At 33.8% G+C, this 22197-nt stretch overlaps 1 protein-coding gene across 3 annotated transcripts in view; it reads right to left on the bottom strand.

Annotated features, from left to right (window-relative positions):
- Window positions 1-2635: 2635 nt before the first annotated feature.
- Window positions 2636-22197, bottom strand: part of LOC121877393 (post-GPI attachment to proteins factor 2-like) — a 43097-nt gene continuing 23535 nt past the window's right edge. For all 3 annotated transcript variants that reach the window (XM_042383139.1, XM_042383137.1, XM_042383138.1), the window contains one exon: window positions 2636-21685. In XM_042383139.1, coding sequence (XP_042239073.1) covers window positions 21558-21685 — 128 coding nt within the window. In that variant the 3' untranslated portion in view covers window positions 2636-21557. The remainder of the gene's footprint in view (window positions 21686-22197) is intronic.

The following is a 22197-nucleotide window of genomic DNA, read 5'->3' as shown; positions in this document are numbered from 1 at the left end:
CATTGTAGGGGTATCGAGATATTAAAGTTGTCTAGCACTCAGGATGGAAGTAAACTCTAATGTGGTTTTCTTGTATAATATATAAGTTATATGATAGACAGTCTGGTGCTGGAGGTGCTGTGTGGTGAGGGGCTGCTTGGTAGAGACGTGCGGTGAGTAGCTTGTTGAAGGTGAGGAGATGTGCAGGAGCTTCGTTAGAGAAGATGTTGCCTGTTGCTGGCCTCCTGGTTGAATGAAATGTTAACAGCGTGGAGCTTGCTGGAGGAGATGTTGCTTGTTCAGGAAAATGGGCAGAGTGAATCTCAATGGAGAGACAGAGCTTATATACACCCAGCAGCAGCCGCCAGTCCTCTATGAGTCATGTTGGGAAAACCCGAGAAGTAGCCGGTGACTAGTTCCGTTGCTAAGATACGGTAACATCTGGGGACAGCTCTCGCTTGGTTGCTAGGGGAGGCGGCACATTGGAATGCGATACGCAGTTTGTAGGGGAGACGTCCACTACAAGAGGCCAGTGGCAGTAGATTCTTATCACTTGAACAGGGAAGAGACACGTAACTCCAGTGTTATCTCAAAGTGCATTCACAACACTTCATATGTGTACAATATATAGCTTCTTCTACAATAAACCCAAGAAAACAGCTATAAATGTTTACATCAAACCCAGCCACTTAAAAGAGTTCATGAACTTAATTAAAACAATTACTGTATACTGTGATACCAAAAACAGCAATCACAATCCCACTTGGATGACTATAGCTAAAAATCGTCCTATATAAAAATTATATTAGAAAGTGTATTTATTATAGGAATATATTATGAAATATATAAAGGTGAATGAATTATATAAAATAAATTATGAATTATATTAAGATAAATTATAGGATTAAATATGAATCATACTGTATTAGGATTAACAAATGAGGATTATTTAAATTATTACTGTATTGTGATTATGATTATTCTACTTAATATTTAATTAATAATTTTTAAAAACATTCATATACATCATGTTATGATGAATAGTATTTGTATTCATGAAAAAATTAAGTACAGTGGTCCCTCGGTTAACGAACACAATTCGTTCCAGAAGGTCGTTCGTTAACCGAAACCATTGTTTCAATGAGATTTTGGGGACAGTAATTCGTTCCAGCTCACCGAAAATTACATACAAACTAAAAATAAATAAACTAAAGTACACTTACTTTGAGGTGTGCATGTAGAAGGCTCCAGGTTGATGATGATGATGGGAATTAGAATGGGGGTGGAGGAGAAGGAAGACGAGAAGGCATTGGGGTGGAAGAGAAGTCACCCCATGCTTCATGCCGCCATTTCACCCATAAAATTTTAGTTCACTTGGTGTAATTCAAGATTTTTTCTTTAAATCAACACTGCAGTGCATTATATATTGTCAATATGTAAAATAAATTTCAGAATGACCAATAATTGTACAGTACTGTAAAAACGTAAAAATAGTTTATATTCAAGAAAGTCTCAAGCAAGATGCTTCCTCCACTGAGCAGAAACACAAGCTGACGCCATTCTGGGCGAGTCAAGTGGCTGTTTGGTGCGCTAAAAACTAGTTCCCTGTACTACAATTATGTCAAATAATTGTTAAAAGGCTAGGAAAATTATTGAATAGTACAACCTTCTTGATATTTACTCAAATGGTAACGAATTTAAGCCCTAAAACCGATTACTGTATTGGCGGATTAATACTACAGCTGGTAAGCAGGCGAAAACATGTTGGAAAAATTCATAAGGAATTCGTTAACCGATTTGAATATTCTTATGGAAGGTAATTCATTAACCGAAATTTCGTTAACAGAGGTGTTCGTTAACCGAGGGATCACTGTACAGGTACTTCTCGACTTACGACATACTCGACTTACAACAACCCGGACATACGACCGCCATGGGTGTATAAAATATTTTTCAAATTACTGTACTGTACGTGTTTTCAAGTCCTGACGTTAGTGATCACGCTGTGTACTGACAAAATTTTCGTTTGTAATTCCATTTAAAATGGCTGGCAAGCGTAAAAGTGAGAGTTCTCGTGGTGCTGAGAAGAAAAAGAGACACCCATTTTAGAATTTCTATGTATTATTTTCGCCTTTTCGACTTACAACCTGATCGTCGGTCCGGAACCCCGTCGTAAGTCGAGAAGACTGTACTGTACTACTCATGAACATTAGGAACATTGAGTAATGCCGGAGTGCATAAACTTCATATTGGTAAAACTGGGACACCTAACCTTTATGATACCCCATAATACTGACTACTGTACTTGTTCCACTGTTTTAGTTCATGTACAGGTACTCCTCGACTTACGACCACCCAGACATACGACCGCCCCAGTCGTACCAAAATTTTTTCAAATTACGTATTTTCAAGTCCCGACATTAGTGATTGCGCTGTGTACTGACAAAATTTTTGTTTGTAATTCCCTTTAAAATGGCTGGTAAGCTTAAAAGTGAGAGTTTTGTGGTGCTGAGAAGAAAAAGAGACACCCATTTTAGATTTTCTATGTATTATTTTCGCATTTTCGACTTACGACCTGGATTTGGGTCCCTAACCCCGTCGTAAGTCGGGGACTGCCTATACACTGTAGCATAAGGGAATCAATAAAAATACAGTATAAGATACATTTCTATTAGGAAAGTTTGAAGACGAGAGAAAGTAGGTGTGTAGGTATATGAAAATCAATGTCTACCAAACAATACAGAATGAGATAGGTTTACAAGAAATTCAGTTAGGTTGTCTAAATGATATACAGTATGATACCAAAGTCAGATTCCACAGCAAGCAGATCCAGAGGAGTTTGAGGGAATGAACGGAACCGTCAGTTTCCTTCACATCTCCTTTGATTCAGGTGAGAAGTTTCCTTTTGAATTGTAACATAAGTAATGACTCTAGTTTATATATATTACTTTATTCCCATAATTTTTTTTTCCATACAAGTTAAAACTTCATGTGTTCATCCTCGAGATAGAAATCTCTCTTCTCAGAATTCTGGATCTGCCCCTGATATACACACATACTATTAGCTGATGTTTTATCTCTAGAGCACCAGTTCTTTTTAAAGGAGGAAAAACTCACTAGTGCCCAACAAACAAAAATGATGATAGACCAACATCTCAATATAACAAGGGTATTTTGAGATGGATCTCTAAATATAAAACATTATTGGTCTGAATATAAACTTAATTTTGGATAGAAACTGCTTACTAATAAATCACTTTTCTTTAATAAAGTACAGTACTGTACTGTACTGTACTGTATACCCTATGATACACAGTTTTCACTAAATTCCAAAGAAAATATATATTATTAGCACATGAAAATTCACATACAGTGTACAGTACAGGCATATTATTGTCATGATAACTCTGTCCATCTTTGTTACAGTTATGTTTAAAAATACTGGTGCCAAACATATCAACAATAATAAAATGCATTTATGACTGTTTTGATTGTCAATAATTCTCAAGAGTGCAGATAAAACAAAACTCATTAATCTCAAGGCTTTTCGCACAAAATTATCTGACTGGAAATTTTATTTACCAGTACATTTGCCACAAAAAGTTATCAAATGCTCTAAGGGTCATACAATATGACAAAATGAATGAGAAATGTGAACATTGCTTTCTGAGGGCAATGTTCAGATTTCTCATGTGTTTTGTCATATTGTATGACCCTTAGAGCATTTGAGAGGACAGGAGCCATAGTGCTCATTCTGAAATTTGTCGTGCCCAGCTGTTAGAGAACTTTTTGTGGCGAGTGTACATATAATATGAATTATGCTGGAATGGTACAAAGAAATTAAAATGACAAATGTTGCCATTAATGTAAAACTCCAAATATTGTAATTAACCTGAAGCTAAATTAAATATGGAAAACTATTGCCACTAGATGAACTGTATCTCCATACTGAATACTGAGCATCCATGAGATCACTTTGGTCTTAGTACTACTGTATTTAGTGCTAACCACCCTATATTGCAAAGCTTAAGAGCCTTCTTCGACATAGGCATTTATGCAAAATTATGATTCTTTATACATTCTGTACTGTATTCTTCAATATTATTCTTTGTTAGTGTATACTGTGTGTTGTTATGTAGACAGACACCTTGTTACCCCAAAATAAGTACAGTACAGCTGTATAAAGTATGAGTAAAACACAATAAAGTTTTATGTTATAATAAAGCTGAACAGATCATCAACTGCATGTACAGGACCTGCAGAAATCACCTACTTGACACCTAATAATAATTTATTCACAATACTCTGTATAAATAAACAATGGTAATAAGTGACATACAGTATAGCCATAATAATTAGGTACTCACTGTACAATGTTTAAAAGTAGGCTACGTGTAATTTTATGATATCCCAACACCATTGACATAAATATAATTAAAATCATGAGATTAAATACAACCTGCATCTAATATACTGTACAGTACAGTATACATACAGTATTGTAAACATCCGTAAGTCAAATTACTGCAGTATAATAAAAGAGGATTTGGCATATACAGGACAGTATTTTCCAAATAAGGGATAATATATTTGTTAACTGTACTTAGCTGCAGTAAGTCACATGGTACTGGTATACGTACTTTCCTTCCTGTGGTTAGGCTAGGGTGATTAAGTAAAGTGAGGATTAGGTTAGGGTGATTAAGTAAGGTAGGGATTAAGTTTGGGTGATTAAGTAAGGTAAGGATTAAGTTTGGGTGATTAAGTAAGGTGAGGATTAGGTTAGGGTGATTAAGTAGGTGATAAAGTTAAGTTATGCTAACTTAGCTTAATGGGAGGGCAGTACAGTACGTGCTATGTAATCTCCTACAGAAAATAAAATTGCATGTTATGAAGCAAACATATCAAAGTCTCACAACTTCATTTACCCTTGACAGTTGTGACAGGTCAACAAAACACATACTGTTTGTTGATAAAAATACAAATGCTGTTTAACATAGGAATGTAAATATTTTATCTCAGATTAAGAGCAATTGTTGTCATTTCATTCTCCTTTTTAAAAAAATACCCGGTAAGAAAATTTATTTGATAAAGTGCATTTATATTCACAGGAAAACACTAAATAACTTGCTTATGGGATACACTACTGTATTCTAAAATGCATGAAATTCTTAATCATCACCACTTGTACTAAATGAGCAGTAGTCTAATACCCTGTAATGTTTTTTGGTCTCCTACTAACAGCATTACTATCTGTAATGATCAAAACAGTAGTATTTTTCCTGCTTTTATTTAACAACACAGAAAATCTCATGATGTGTTGATGTGTGGGCCTGGTTAGTTTTGAGGAGGAAACAATAAATGAAGCAATTTATATTATACATAAGATTTCTGTATTTCAGGCTTTACACAGATGACTTAGGGTCTACTTCAAGCTTTTTGTTACAAATGTTCCAGACACACATATTAGAATTCACCACAAAAATACAAGAGAGCATACCCCATGAAACACTAAAAATTAAACTGGAAGGGTACAAAATTTTGGGGAAGAATCCTCTAGCATGGATTGAAGACTTTCTTCATTACCAGAAGCAGTGTGTGGTGATTACTGACTTAAAAGGAGATTTTAGGATTGAAGTTATATCATTTAGATAATAAAATTTGCAAAACAACATACACCATTTGTTACTTTACGAGAGCCAGATGCACCATAGCAGTAATGAACCATACAGTATATCAAACACACAATAATTGTCAGAATATACAGTAGTCTGAAGATGTCTTATTAAATATATTACACCATAAAGCCACTATGATGAAGACAAAGCATCACCCAAGGCATCTTTCTTATCACATGCAATGGTGATTGCCAACAGCTAGTGTACAGAGCACAAAAGTGTCAAGTTATAGTCTACACCAATGCTTATACTGCCAGTGCAGCCATAAATATATCATATGACTATCAGCAAAATAACTAAGAGGCAACTGGGACACTAAGAGACCTAAGCTAGATCAACTCTACAAAACGTACTGTACTGAACCATTACAAAATTAAGGGAAATCACTAATAAACCCAACAACTGTAATTCAGAATCTCTTCCACCTATGTCGCTTTAACAACTAATGTACTGTACTGTATATGTTTTCAATAGGTTTTTTTTTTTTTTTTATAATATAGTAGAGATCCCTAGGAATGGGTTATTTAACTACAGAAGAAGACACGGTTTTCTAAAAAGGCTCTTGAGAGAAGTACAGGGTATTTACCCTTAATTGACAAGTCAGGAGAAACGGACGGTAAGCTTACAGAACCTTGAACTTTAAGAACCTTACACAGTACTGTACTGCATGTGTAATTTTATACTTTTCAATTACTGTACATCAATAAACAACTTACCGGTACATTTTGAGGTTCAAGTTTCAAATATTTCTAAATATTAATATTTGCTCATTGAGCTACCAACTTTCAGGGCATTTATATCTATTAAAATATGTGGCATAGTAACAGAGGCAGTCGTTTTATATAAAATTACCAAAAACATAATATTAGTTGACACCTTTTCTTGGGGTTGTGGGTTAGCAGATTATCCTTGCCTAGACTCCATGGCCTCCAAAATAACAATTCAAGACTAAATATAATTATAACCATTCATGATGAACCTTACATCCATCACATCAGCAATGTAGTTTATATCTAGCAGTAAATATAATTATAACAAAACTGGTGTATAAATAATACAGAACTAAGCCTTTAAACTTTTCCTAATGTGAACCAAGGTTTACAACTAGCACTGACAAGGCAGTACAGTACAGTAGTACAATATGCATACTGTAAATCCTCTTACTGCAGCAACATCAAATTGCATAATACAACTGAACAGGAAAACTATTTAAATACAAGGTTGTCAGTCACAATCTTTAAGGCTTGTCTTACAATATCTACAGAACAGTATTACAGTACAGTATTTGCTGTTTTCTGTGAGTTTCTAAAATTGCTTAAGTTCTCTCTAAGATTCTTAGTGAATACAGGGTATAAGATTTAGTTCAAGTTACAGTAAAAAGGGACATGAAAAGAAGGATAGTATTTTAAGTACTGTACATTAGATACTCTTGTAATGTACTGTACTGTATCTCATTTCTTTTTAAGTTTATGTCAATACCTCAGTGTTATACACATAAAGCAATGAGCATAAAACATTTTGTACTTGTTAATCAAAACACTCAACATCTAGGTCCCAAAAACTAGTACTGTATAGTAAACTGAAAAATACAAGTCTGTAATGTACTGTATAATGGAGAGAAAGCCACCTGGTCTTAAGCATAAAATTTCAAAAGACAGCACCTGTTTACAGTGACTATCAAAGAAATTAATAACTACAGGTGAGACACAAGCTCCTACTCATATATGGTATTCGACTCTCAATTACTGTACTGTATTATTCTTTCTTTAAATTTTTATCAAGGGCTCCTGGCACACTCAACTTAAAATCAATTCTGGTTTTCTTCCTGTAGATTGGGTGTAGAATATAGTGCTTGAAAAAACATACTGATTTCTGTTACCCACAAAATCAACTCTTTCAGAAGCATTTGATAAAATCTAAGAATATTATTGTTTTAGATTTAATGTCCACTCAGAATATTAGTCAGTCATACACAAGCTAGTGTAGACAGAAGACTTTAAGTGGTAGTCATTTGCATACTGTATCCTTGTATAGAAAATCTAAAAATGGGGTAGGTACTAGTATTAAGAATTTGGTCTTTACCTAAGGAATATACCTGTACAGTACACATGTAAGATTCTTGTGATATTGTATGTACTGTACCTCTGGCACCAGATTCCATAGATGAATTATTGTAAAATATTTAGGAAACAAAAATGTAATTGAGCTCTGATATGGCAATAGTTTTTGTACTGTGGGAAAATACTCTTATAGTCACTGATATCCTGTAGCACAGTAGTTCCAGCAACACCTTCACATGTCACACGCTCATTGTATGTATACGTACTGTGCTGAAGGCAGTTTCCTCCAACAATACACTCCCATCAAGTTCTTTATGGTTCTTTCAAAATTCTCTCAGCATCTACTGCCACACACCTTCCTCATATACAGGTATCCCCCTATTTACGATAGGATTGCGTTCCTGAAAACCCTAACATAAATCAAATTTACGCAAACCACGAGCCTTTTAACATGGGTTTCAATGGTATATGTTCCTGGCCTGTCCGACAGAAAAAACGATCCTACACCAATTAAATAAATACAACAAAATTAAACAACACCTGTCCCCTGCGAGGCTAAGGAAACTCATTGTGGATGGATGCTAGCCATTTTAAAGGTTACAGTTATAGTGATCAATTCACTATCACCAAAAGAGCAAAATCCCTTTAGTTACCACAATCAGTGGCAGAGGATAAAAGTAAAAACAGCAAAATCTGAACGATAATGTTTTCCCCTGACGAATAACGGCAAAGTATCACAGCAATCACAAGGTTAGGCAACGATTAATAACGATAACATTTGTTACATCACCGAGGGCAGATGCAATCATATTGAAACAAAGCGTGGGACTGTAGTTCAATGGTGGCCATGCAGATAGGTGAAGCTGAGAAGAGGATTTGAAAAGCGGTTTCTGCGCAAATCGGCCATCTTGGACTTGACAAGTGAAGGGAAAGATGCACTTCCCCAGTGTTTACATTCCACATCAGTGAGTTTATTATAATGATAACCATCGTTAACATGGATTTTGCTTAACATAAATCACAAAAGGGTGTTCATACCTAATTAACATTAACACGGATTATAGTAAAATGGATGATCATAAATAGGGGGATACCTGTACTGTACATACATTCATTCATTTCTTACATATTTCTGCACTTCTTATTCCTATACAGTATCATTATTAGTACAGTATTCCCATATCATCATCATGATGCTCTATCTACATAACACTAGGATGACCCACACAGTGTCCCTTAAACATGCAGAGGCAATAATTATGTACTTTAGGAGTTAATTCTGGCTGGAGTAGACTAAAATATAAGATTTTGTAGAAAGGAAGAGAGCGTCCTCAACAATTATACTATACAATACTGTATATAAAAAAAGAGAAGGAAAGCAGCTTATTGTACTGTATAAAATAACACCAATTCATCCTTGTGTTGGAAGAGCCAAAGAAAAATAACTGAATGTAGTTAAACCTTCTTAATTTGGTGGCACCTTTTCTAATGTATTTGTTAGGAATAAATACATCATCTTGCAGCTCCTTGTTACCTCTTTTACACACTTCCTAAACAACATTTAATTTTTTTATAAATTTCACCTCAACTGGTTGTACAGTAGTGTACTCTTAAGTGACCATTCTCCTACTAGACTCAGTATCTACTGCACTGCCACGCACTTGCTAGAGTTTTATTACCCAAACCTTACATTTATACACCTTTTAACTCTCAGTATTTCCATTTATTATCCACTTTACGAGTGGCAATTTCCCTACCTTTTCAAATTATTTCTGATAGCTATCATTTATTGTTCTCTGCTGAAAGTACAGTACTGTACTGTACATACAAAAAGTACTGTATCTCTGTACAGCACAGGCTCTGATATCTCAACTATGATTCATCAACCCTGGCTGAAAGTACAAATACTGTAAATATAAATAATAAAACAACTGTAATTCAATTTTTCATCTACACGTCTACAAAACAATTATTTACAGTCGAGTTCAATCCAATTTATTCCACATAATATGAAAACTTAGATTTCTTTTTTTAAATATTCCAGAAACCATAACAATAAATAACTAATGCCGATGCCTATAGTACTACCGAAGGTCACACATCAAATGGGCTCTAGTGTTTTTTGTGCCAATCATAATTGTTAGGTTAGGTTGGGGTCCATTTTACCTGCAAACTACCTGTGCATACACTGAGAAATATATGATAACAAAAGTACCCAAGAAAGATGAAACATAGAAAAGATAATTTGCCACAATTATTTTTAAATTGACTAGTATCATATATTGTTAAGTTATACAAGGCATTACATTTCATGTTAATACCTTTTATAAGCAACACAAATGCAACAGATTTTCAGAACAAAACCCAGCTCACTGCTGTTCATCTCCCATAAATCAAATACATTCATATTTGGATTACCATGAATACTGGCTCCAAAATTTTATAGCAGGGAGCAGCCTTCTGCTTTTCTAATTTAATGCAGATGTTACATCCATTTTGACAAAAGCATTAAATGTTCTATCCATTTTGACAAGAGCATTAAGATAAAAATCTTCAACAAAACTCGAAGCACCAATATGCACTCTGTGAGACAGGTTGTGCAGAAGTGCTACTAAATCAGCATACACTTTTTACCTGGAGAATTGGCACTTAAATGTGTAGAACAGTTTTCTGAATTCAGATACAATAAAAGACATTCTTGATTAATACATAAAGGATAGGTTAGCTTATTTTTTCTTACCTACCGGGCATGTGACTGCTATCACAGCTCTGTCTTTGGTGGAAATGTGGGGTACCTGCTCCCAACAATGTTAGTAGTACAGTACTGAATTTTGATAAACTGACATTAAATATTATTTGTCTAATACCAAACATCTTTACTAAATGAGTGGATACATCAAATTACAAACTGCCACTATCCTCATAATTTCTGTTACTGTGCATACCATGCAATGTACAGTCCTAAGTGTTAACAGTTATATTATTCTCAAGCCCTAAAATACTTATCAATTCCAAACCATTGTGCTGGAGTCCCCATAGAAAAGCCTTTAAAATTAAGTACAGTACTGTAATCAACTATGATAAGTACAAAAGGGATAAAATAAAAAGCAACACTATCAAGGTACCCATTCTGGCTGGTACCAAGAGTGAACTGGTTGTACTCGAGATCTAACATAAGGTACTTCCCTTACTAACTCTCAAATTAAATGCATTTAACACAGACCAAAACTTCTGTTAAGCAAAAATGTTGCCATTACTCCTATTTTAGGGGTACAGTATAGAGATAATGAGCTTAAACACTCTAGTTCTCGGTATTGTTCAGGTTTTCTGAGTTAAGAGACCCTATACCAAAATATAACAACAGTGTTTATGACCTTAAAACACTTAAGGGTTACATTGGTGTTAAGGTTCAAGCTTTTACAGTTTTTACATCTGGAGCAACTTAGGTGATCATGGTTTTGAATACAGAAGCTCTTAACTTATACATCCTGTGGACAGCAAGGTAATAGGTTCTCACAAGACCAAGTTAATACAGGTAATATTCTATTACTCAAAACAATCCTTCATTCACATACCTGTGTTTCCTTTTTCATAACACTGGTACGTACCATTTATTACTTAAATACATTTTCAAATAACTTGTTTTGTTAAAGTTGCTACAGTATTCATCTTTTTCCAAAATGACATGCACATACTGTACATTATTATGTAAAACTATTTGCTATGAGTAATAAAATATTACAGTTTTAATAACACAAACTTACTCAAAGTAATTACTATACAGCAGCACCAATGACATGTCCGTTGCATAAACTTTTTACACAAGTTGTTATAATGAGATCAACAGAGATAAAGATTTCAAGAGTAGAGTAAAAGAAAGTTACATAACATTTTACAGGCTTTCTTCATCCAAAGGCAATTTATTTCCTTCACCATTCACAGCCAATACATGGAGAAAAAAAAATTAGGTGAATCAATATTCATGGGACTCTCAAACACACAGGTTGCTATTGAAAAGATATTTTGTCTCTTTGACACTGCTTACCATGAACAATGGTGATCCTTCTTTGGTTGATTTCAAGACACCAAATCTATTACTATACACATATATCCCTAGTTAATTCATCCCTTTCTCTTGGCTATACGTAATTCATTTCACTTTTTTATAATCCTGTAGTTGCTGGCTGAATATCATGTCCTGATTAACAAAAGAATACATCTACCTAAGTTATTCACATACAGTACAGTAGTACTTCCGTATTACTTGAGCATTATTTCATATTTTTTTCCTTTAATATGGCAAATATTGTTGCTGCCACCAGTGCACAACCTTGAAACTGTACTGTATATGACACATTCATTAGCCAAATGTTTGGTATGGTCTTAAGTGGTATTAACATGAGTCCAAAAGCAGCTGGAAAACTGGAAATGCTGTAAATTTGAAAAAGTAACCTATGGCAAAAAATGGAAAGATGCTATTGATGATAATAGCATAAGGGAGATTATAGTTTTGTACATTAAAAACCAACATGCACATATATTTCATAACAAGCTGCAGTACCTTATTAAAAGTTCACAGTACAGTATAAAATATGCTTAGAAAACCATACCCCAATACACTTATACCTACATAGTTCAGCATGCCTATGTTTAACCTTAATCTGGTTAACCAAAATGTTTCATATAGGGTCAAACCCCAAACCCTTCCCTTTATACTGAATAAAATATGCATACATAGCTAATAAATTATTATGGAAGATGAAACAATCCAGCTTAAGGGTGAAAGTCCCTTTGAATATGTCATAAGGATCTGAACACCTTAAGTCCAGAGTTGACAAGGTGAAAATTGTCCAAAATACTGGATGAAATAAATTTGGATTTACCATACTCTGTACAGTACAGAATACTGTACCAGTACAGTACTTCAACTGTCTAAGGCTTAGAAAACCAAAACTTTAAGAGGATTAAATTGTATGACTACAATAAAGCAAATTTATTTACCTGTGGGGTATGCAGTATGGCAGCAACTCATCTAATCTAGCCTACAAAAGCAACATGTCATGGACAATCTTAAAGCTTTCCACTACTCTATCATACTCTGATATAATTGGTTAGCTTGTTACCACTGGGTTAAGTGTGTTGAGTCCCAAGGGGCCTACTTTGAAGGGGATTAAAGTCTGAACTCAGTAAGTAAGCTTGTTTTTTTTTTCACCTGCTAAAGGTCGGATACTTTCCTATCAGACCTCGTATATTACCTCCCTTCTCTTAGGAAACCCAAGTCTTTTCATAAACACCTTTAATTCCTACAAAAATGACACTAAAATAAATAAACAATTTAGATACCTAGATGAATATGAGAATTAGTTTATAAAAAAATTAAATTACTACTGCTAGGTTTACTGAATTGTGCACATAAACAGTTTCCTATAAAGAGCAAAGCTATTTAATGTACAGTACAGTAAAATACTCCTTAACTGGGAGGAAGAGATATTTTCTGATATGAAATCCTGATTATTTTACCATCCTGATGGCATAATTCCTGGTAAAACAAATATAAGATTAATATTTATTACTTTAAATATTAAGGAAGTTCCTCATATGACATTTTTAATGGAAAACGATGAGCTACAGTTGTACAGAATTAACCTATCTGCATTAGTAAAAAAGAAAAAAGAATACGAGTGGTTAATTTGTCTTATAAAAACCTTAAAAATTAAATATAAATTACGAAGCAGAGAACCCAAGTGACAAATCAAAATTGGGTACAATACAATAGACACTTCTTGAGAACAGGTGACACTGTATGGGGCTACACCAGTCATCAGTGATCACACAAGGAAGCACTACCAAGATGGAATTCACAGGGATGTTAAAATAATACATTAATTGTGGTCTTCTTTGGCTAAAGTGATGGTGCTATGCTATACATGATAGGATAGCTGGTGCTTACCATAAGGAAGCACTAGTAAAGTATGAAGGAATTTAAAATGTTGTTAAAATCAGTTCTGTCTCTTGTGGTCTAGTTTATCATGATGATGGTAGTGTCTTAAAACATTCTTATCACACCTCTACTTATTGAACCATTACACAATCTCAAATTTTAAATCTTTCAGAAATTTTCATTCACTCAATTTCAAACTTTTCTTTGCCTTCTTGTTCACTTCAGCTTATCAACTACAGCTACCTCATCTGTTCATCTGTTCAAGGTTCTCTCATTCGGCATTAGTAAGGAATGAAAGGAGTGAAACATTTAAACACAAGTTCTAACCAAATCATAGACCATCATCAATTTTTTTAGTGTTACTGTTAAATCTCTAAAACCATACAGTGTGTATGTCAAATGTACAGCAACTGATGTTCTGGAATGTACAGTATTACCAGTATTTATATTTCATCCAGCATACAATGTGTGAGACACCTTATTGAATAAATATCACTGAATAATAAACATATTACTACTAATAATAATTAATAACACTAATGAAGAGTTGTTATACCACCATGCAGTAGTCATGATGGTACAGAGCAATGGTTTATGTAATAAATCATGGTACAAAGACCTGCTGTAACATGGCAGTGACAGTCTAATAACAGCATACCAATGGAATGGTCCCAGTTACATCATAAAATTGATAAGTAACAGCATGCTTGTGTAATGATCTAACCATGACAAACATGGAAATGGAATGGTTTCACTAAGTGAATATATATGTGAAGTTCTCTTAAGGCCTGGATATCACAAAATGCAAAATGTAAAATGACTGCAATTATAATGAAACTGGTAAAATAACAAGTGTGTCTATTAAGACACACTATACAGCTGTTATCTAATCAGACCATCCTTAGTTTGTTATGGTATATAACTGATGATACAAAGTGCTCCCTTAAACTTGTGACTGCACCACTTACAATAATTGCATAAATGCTTAATAGAAAATATTTAACAACCAACATAACCGCCAGGTCTCATGCTTACTTATAATAATTAAAAGAACCCTCAGATCTGAGGAATGAATCCTACCACAAATAAATGCATCCAAGAACTTAAAGTGTAAGTGACTATAAACCAGGTGCTTCAGACAAGGAGTAATAAATAAGTAGGCTGAATAGAGGTTCTGCACATTCTGCATTAATATACAGTACAAATAAATACAATATGATGGACTGATTTTTTTGAGCACGGAATAAATTAGTCCCTCAATATTCATAATTTCATTAAATCAGAGCAAGAAATTTATGAGAACCATAACCATAATGAAAGAGACAGACTAGATATCCCCCCAAAAAATCCAATGGTTTGTGCATGTGCTGTGCTTGCTCAGTATTCTTAATTAAGACATAATACAGGTACAGTATAGTACAGTACCCACAATTCCATTTAACCAAACACACAAAACTTAAGTATTTCTAATGCATACAACCATGAAAGCACTTTCCATTTAAACAAATTCATAATCTTTTAAATAATAAATAACCATTATTCACCCTTAAACTCCAACGTGTATGATATTATACACATGGGCCTACAACATGCAGCATATTAAAAGATTTTCATACCACTGATTTAAAATTGTACATCAAGATTAGCATTTATATAGCAAATCATGTCTCTCTCAGATCTTTTCAGACTACCCACACCTCAATAGTGCTCTCAGTTGCCTTTATGTTATCAAGGAAGACAAATGTTCATTGCCATTTGTTGCAGTCTACCCCCTTTACTCCCTACTCCTCTCTCCTGTCCCTAGTTGCTCGGCCCCCACACATTTGTTAAACACTCTACCACAGCAAAACAAAGGTAGAATAATGATTTACAATTTTTTTTTTCATTTTCATACTTCTGCATGCCTGTCTTCAATTTTGTAAGAAAATAATATGGTTTTAAGGTTTTTTTTTCTTTTGTATTTACGCACATAACAGTAGCCAGGATTTCCCATGGTCACAGTTTTAATACTCAATTAGTACGTATATTTAAGCAGTAAAATATCCCCAGAAAAATATGATTTACAGGAAGTCTCTTGGTTAAGAATGGGTTGCACTTCAAAATTTTATTCATAAGTCATTTGTTTGGAAATCAAAACTCAATTTCTCATAGACTAAATGTGGTAAATGGTGGTTAGGTTCCCAAGCCTACCCACTAAAGTCTATTTAACCCTTAAATGAGCTGAAATATTGTAAATGTGCAATAAAGATTAGTAGATAAAAATATTACTGTACAGTAATACAATTAATAAAACAAAACAAATTATTATTATTTTTAAAAAGTCTTTTACTTTAATCTTTTGTTACTTTTTACATCATTGAACGACTCAAGTGAAACAAGCAGCTGATGTGTGTCAGTGTTTCTCCTTCTGTGAACCCTAATTTGACTACAGTACTGTATGTCCATTTCATTTCTTTTATTTTTGCTTTTATTTTCTTTGACAGGCATATAACAAACACCACTCTTTTGCTTAGCACCAATAATTAGGGTACATTTTTAGCTCACTTTACACTCTCAGGGTTTCCATAATATGCAAAGATGTACAGTAAGTCCACATTGAACGAAAGGGTTAGGTTCCACTAAAACGCTTTCGTTAGGTGGATTACGTTCATCGAAACCATTTTTTCCCTGTAAATTAATATAATAAGGAAGATATGTGCCTATACTAAGCTCTGTGATAGATTAATGTACTGTACATTACTAAGCTCTGTGACAAAATAATTGCAACACATCAAAATACTAAAGATAAAAACAATATAACATGTAAAATATAAAGGTACATAAACATAGTTGTCAATTGTTGTTTGTGGGAATATGGGAATGACATTCATAGTAGAATGAGAGAAAGGCAAAGTGTTGGTGAGATACAGTGGGTGGGAAAGAGGGAGGAAGGAAGACGGTAAGTGGTGAGGAGATGATGCGTCAGTCGGTTTGTTTGGTAACACTGGCTGCAGGACTGCCTGACAATTTAACAGCTGATGTCTACCCACAAAATTGAGTGTAAGTATAAATGAACAACATTGTTTCCTTCTACATTATGTGACAAAGTTTAAATTATGGAGTGAGAATACCTGCAACAATATAAACAATGTACAGTGTTGTACAGTATTGTATTATCATGAATGACAGTCACAATGAGTGAGAGAGGCAGTGTCGGTGAGATACAGTTGGTGGAAGGTAGGGAGGAAGATGAAATTATGATTTAGGTGGTGAAAATAGAGTTAGTGGTGGTGATGGTGATGATCATGGAGCTGGTGGTGAGAATGCAGAAAGGTGGGGGAAACTTACCTTTGGTAATAGTAGAACAGTCTTTCGTTAATAGGAAAATGGGTAGTAAAAACTTGCTTTCGTTATAGTGAGGATTAGTTCAAAGTAGTAACGTTCAATGGGGACTTACTGTACCTGTAAATGAAGTTTTAATAACTGTACCCTAAGAGATTTGCTTACAAAAATGTGTATATGACAATAGTGTTTCCAAACAAAATTGTTTTTGACACAAGACTTTACACATAGGGACAGAGAACATAAGCATAAGAGCTGGGCTTATCGGAGGTAGTTTTGTATTTATTTTATACGTGCGGCAGTAGCACGAGTACTCGTGGATGTACAGTAGCAGGTGTCTATGTGGGGTTTTTCAGTTTAATTTATTTCATTAGATCGAGTTTTCCTCATTCAATACAGTATAATTATAAAATGGAATAGGAAAAGATAAAATCTTCAAAACATGGAATATACGATTCATCACAGTGTTTAAAATATAAATACTCACTTTACCATAAAAAGAAAAGAACAATTTACAACACAATCTATATAAATTAATTTTATTTAATTTGAAAATTAAATTTTTAATTGCATTGCATTTTATCCATAACAAATTAAGACAGGTTGAACCTCGATTTAACGGCATCGACGAAACCTGGACTGTGTCGCTAAATCAAAGTATGGAGGGGGGGAAGTCGCTGATGAAACCATTGCATCAAGATACTGTACCAGTATTATAATATTTGTCATAATAATTATGTTAGGTTAGAAATGATAAATGTTTCAGAGATGGTGTTGATATTTACATGGAGTAAGTTTTTTTTAATAAAATTAATAAATTTTAACAAATAATTGTTTTCTCTACGTATAATTCAAGTCTGAGTACAGTATGCAAATAAACACGTACACACGTACCTCCCATGGGGGTGTAAACAATCTGGATATTATAGTCTACCCTAGTATGTTTGAACTTGGTCAACTGATCAGTGAATAAATCAGGGCATATGGAGACGTATTATACACTACAATAATATTTATTATCTTCTGATAGATACGCTACAATATTATTTAATAGTGCCCAAGACAGATCCTGTGGTAAGCAGGAAAAGAAACTAGTGGAAATTACAGGCAGGCCTTAAAAAAAATAATAATAATTATAATAAATAAAAAATCCATTATCTATAAATTTTGAAGTTAAATGCAAGTTACCGATAAATCCAGTGTCGTTAAATCGAAGTTCAACCTATAAAACCATTTCGGGATTTTATGGTGTGTTCAGGTGCTCCTAAGTTACACGCTCTCAACTCAGGGACTCCCTGTAGTGGATACATTCAGAATAAATTCCCTACTGTACTATACTGTACTAGACTTTTGACAAAATATAACAATACTATTAAAAATTTTCTGTTTACGAGACAAGTATTGTACTGATAACTACATTTCCAAACACATTCACATTCACAAACCATTAATGTGACAAACGTAAAGTACCGTACGATTAACTGATGCCAATATAAATAATATTATATTCCAACCATTCTAGTCATGTGACCGCTCCACAAATATTTACAAACACCGGCAATACAGCAGGTACTGTACCTTATCCCTAAATAACAGAAAACTCTTATATGAAGGACAACACTGCCTTCACAATGGAGAAATGGAACCAAACCTGTTTGTTTTTTGTAAAAATTAATAAATGCTAAATATTACTTGTAAGAAAAATACTGACAAAATACATATATTATCTTGAACTGTGATTATGGTACGTTTCCCACTACACATAACATAACATCACATCATAATTGGTGTAGCGCACCCAACTATCATCAACCAGCTTGTCTTCTACACACTGTACACAACTTACCTTACAGACTCGTGAGGAGTAACATAACTCGACAATGTGTGCCTTCAACTCAATTACCCTTAAATAATTGTGCAGCAAATTGTTTTGATACAAAAAGAAGATAAAACTTCCTTTCCTAAAAGCCAAACACTGCAAAGTACCAACCATCACAAACTTAAATATATTGCAGATAAATAATGAGACTATTCAAGTGATCAAATACTGTTACAGTATCTCTAAACAAGTCTCTTCTTAGTTATACAGTACTGTACAGTGTATAAAAACTGAAGCCATATCTATACAGTTATAGGGAAAGTATTGCGACAAAGTGAGATTATGTTTCTTCACTCAGTAGTTATTCTATCATAATAAGTCTTTATAAAACTTTAGTAATGACATTTGTGATAAAATTATCAAAATTTAATGTTATTAAACTTTAAAAAATAAGAGTCCACAGCTCATCAGAGAACACAATGCTAGAGTAGTTAACAAAATGTTCCTCATTAAAATAGGATAGAAAACATCTTCCTCAAGAGCTTGCGTAAATATTAATTATGGAACAAGATTACATAAACTACCAGTACAGTACTTATTTAAATATTTCACTGCAATATAAATGACAGGTTCAGTATCACAAGCAGTTTCTAAAGTGATGATAAAGGCTTGGCCATTCAAAAACCCAATAACCGTATGTTCAATCTACAGCATGCCTTATTTTCTGTGTACTGTACTGTATACACATTCATCTTTACATATACTGTACCTACATTGGTTGCACTCAGATTTCAAATACGGTAAGTATAAATTACATCAAGAATAATGAATTCACCATCCTGGACAGTGTCAATTCTGGTTTACCAGGGGATAGATGGTGAGCAAGCAACACTTTGAGCACTAAGGACTACTGAGTATGAAGGTTACACATGCCACAGCCAAGCAGGAAGACAATGTCACAAGCTCTCATAACTTTCTGAAGTACTGTATTATGTCTTATGATTAAGAAGAATTGTCTATTTGAAATCCCCATTAATTAATTTAATATGAAATTTACAAATAGATTGGTCAAGCTATGCTGGGATTTCTTCCTGCTAAGCTTCCCATACAGTCCCTATAAGACTTGAAGGAGGGTATGTGAGTACTTGGGACACTCGGGCACTAACTACTGTCTTTCTACACATACTCTAGCAAACTAAACAATTTAAATAAGTGCTGCATGTATGCAAGTCCTGAGGCATTAATGGCAATTATAGTCTTTAAAAATATATGCTACCAAATTTTTTGGGGTATAACAACTACAAACTGTTTTCCTAAATATTCAAAGGTTAAAACTTAGTGGTAAAACTCCTCCGTGTATTCATGTTATGAGGTATGAATTGACCCCTAAAGAGAAATAATGTTTGGTGTATGAAGTGTAATGCTAAAATAAAGCCAAGGGTGCACTGAATAAGGTATTGTATCCAGCCGGGTACCCTGTTATATTTATTAACTTTACTGTACTGTACTGTATATCTGATATCCAGCCAGTTACTTGTCCTGTCCAGCTGGATAGCCAGATATTACAATTAAAAAAAAGCAAAGTATTAAATGAGGGCATTTATTTGAAACTCAACTTGCAAAACATGTGAAAAAATCCCCATAGATTTCCACAAACCTATAATAAAACTAAAGATATTCTAACAAAAGTTTTGATATGGCTACTAACAAATGTTAAGGGTAAGTAGTAGTGATAAGAGTGTTGGTAGACATAGAAGCCTTCCATCCAGTGGTTCAGGCATGAGAATTTCAATTTTGTGTAGACTATAGCTTGTACAGTACAGTAATATTTTAAATGTTTTGAAGGGTGTTTACAATAAGCATAATAAGCAAGGATTATCTTTTTGAGGAAAAAATCATACACCCTCAAGGAAGAAAAGAAATAGGTAGCTTAAAGAAATCATGCAAGATGTCTTCAGGTAGTACAGTACACCCTAAAGTATATGATCAGGAAAAATTCTTGGAAAATTATGTGCTGTCATGAGTAGAACTGAAGACTCAGAGAGGTTTGTGGGATTTTAGCATCTTTTAATTGTCTGGTAACTGGCTGGATAGTAAAACCTGATTACCAATGCACCACTAAATAAAGCTTTTGGGAAATCTAAAAAGTATGCAAAAATCATTGATATAAGGTGTAATATTCAAATACTTCCCATTTTCCAACACACTGAACAAAGACCCTAAGTTATCTAGTGTTGTACTGTACATACATTTCATATAAAAGCCAAAGTTATATCTTTCTGTTGAATTCAGCTACTAAAAATACTTTTCAATAAAAAGATGACCTTATTTTCATGCCAGTTAACACACTGGTCTTACTAAGCCTCATATATGCCTGTTGAATTTGAAGAGATAATAAAAAAAATATTTATTTCCATTTTAGACTGAAATGCCCATCTGTTAATGCTTACTGAACAATATATCCAAAGTAGATGATAGTGCCAAGTTAAATCCTTCCATCCTCCTCACTCACTTCCCTCCATGAGTAGTTAAAGATTAAAATTCAGGTTAAGTTAACACCAAAAGACCTTTTCCAAACATGGTAATATAATCAGGACTAAAGTTAAGTAAACTACTGTATAATGCCAGGTAGTAGTTTACAATCAATCTAATTTTCTTAACCTGACTTTATAATCCTTAACTACACACTGGTTATGCCCTATAGTGTACCATGCAGGTCGTGGATCAGAGTTGTCGTGTTATATTGCTCCTCACACTGATTGTCAACTACTGGCTGTCTTCCACTCACAGACCACAAGATCATGGTTATGAAAATCATAATATGCTGTCATATGGAAAGCCATGTTTGTAAGGACCACTATATATTCCATGAAGGCAAATACCGAGTACACTGAAATATAAGAAGGCGTTTTGTTAATACTTGTACTGTACTAAAATCTACATTTTCAGATGACTACAAACATTTCCTCATACCTGAGGCATAAAAAATTAAACTTTCATTAAAAATTTATTTACTTTTAATGCATAATTCATTGAGAAAATAATCTCTGCTCTAAACACCATCACATAAAATACATCACTTGAAGTAAAAGCAAGTGAAAATAGATTGTGTAGCCAACAAGTCATAAAAAAAATTTAATAATGAAAGTTTAAAAATTAAAGCAGTTTTAGAGATACTGTGATAATAACAGATAAAACCATGAGCCTTGTCCACCTCACTTGTGACAGTCATAATAAGATTTCATGTAACTATCACTGATGTCAGAATATAAAGTACAGTAGTTCCATTCCTAATTACTGTCTCCCATGGTAAGGTTCTGTACTTAAAGGCCTTCCTATTTACAAATCAGTCATTAGTGAATTGTTTAAAGAATAATTAAGTCTCTTCACTAACAAGGTAAG

The sequence above is a fragment of the Homarus americanus genome, unplaced genomic scaffold (genome assembly GCF_018991925.1).
Source record: "Homarus americanus isolate GMGI-L3 unplaced genomic scaffold, GMGI_Hamer_2.0 scaffold367, whole genome shotgun sequence".
NCBI lineage: Eukaryota > Metazoa > Arthropoda > Malacostraca > Decapoda > Nephropidae > Homarus > Homarus americanus.
Note: the sequence above shows the minus strand (reverse complement) of the source record. Positions and strands in the feature narration are given on the sequence as shown.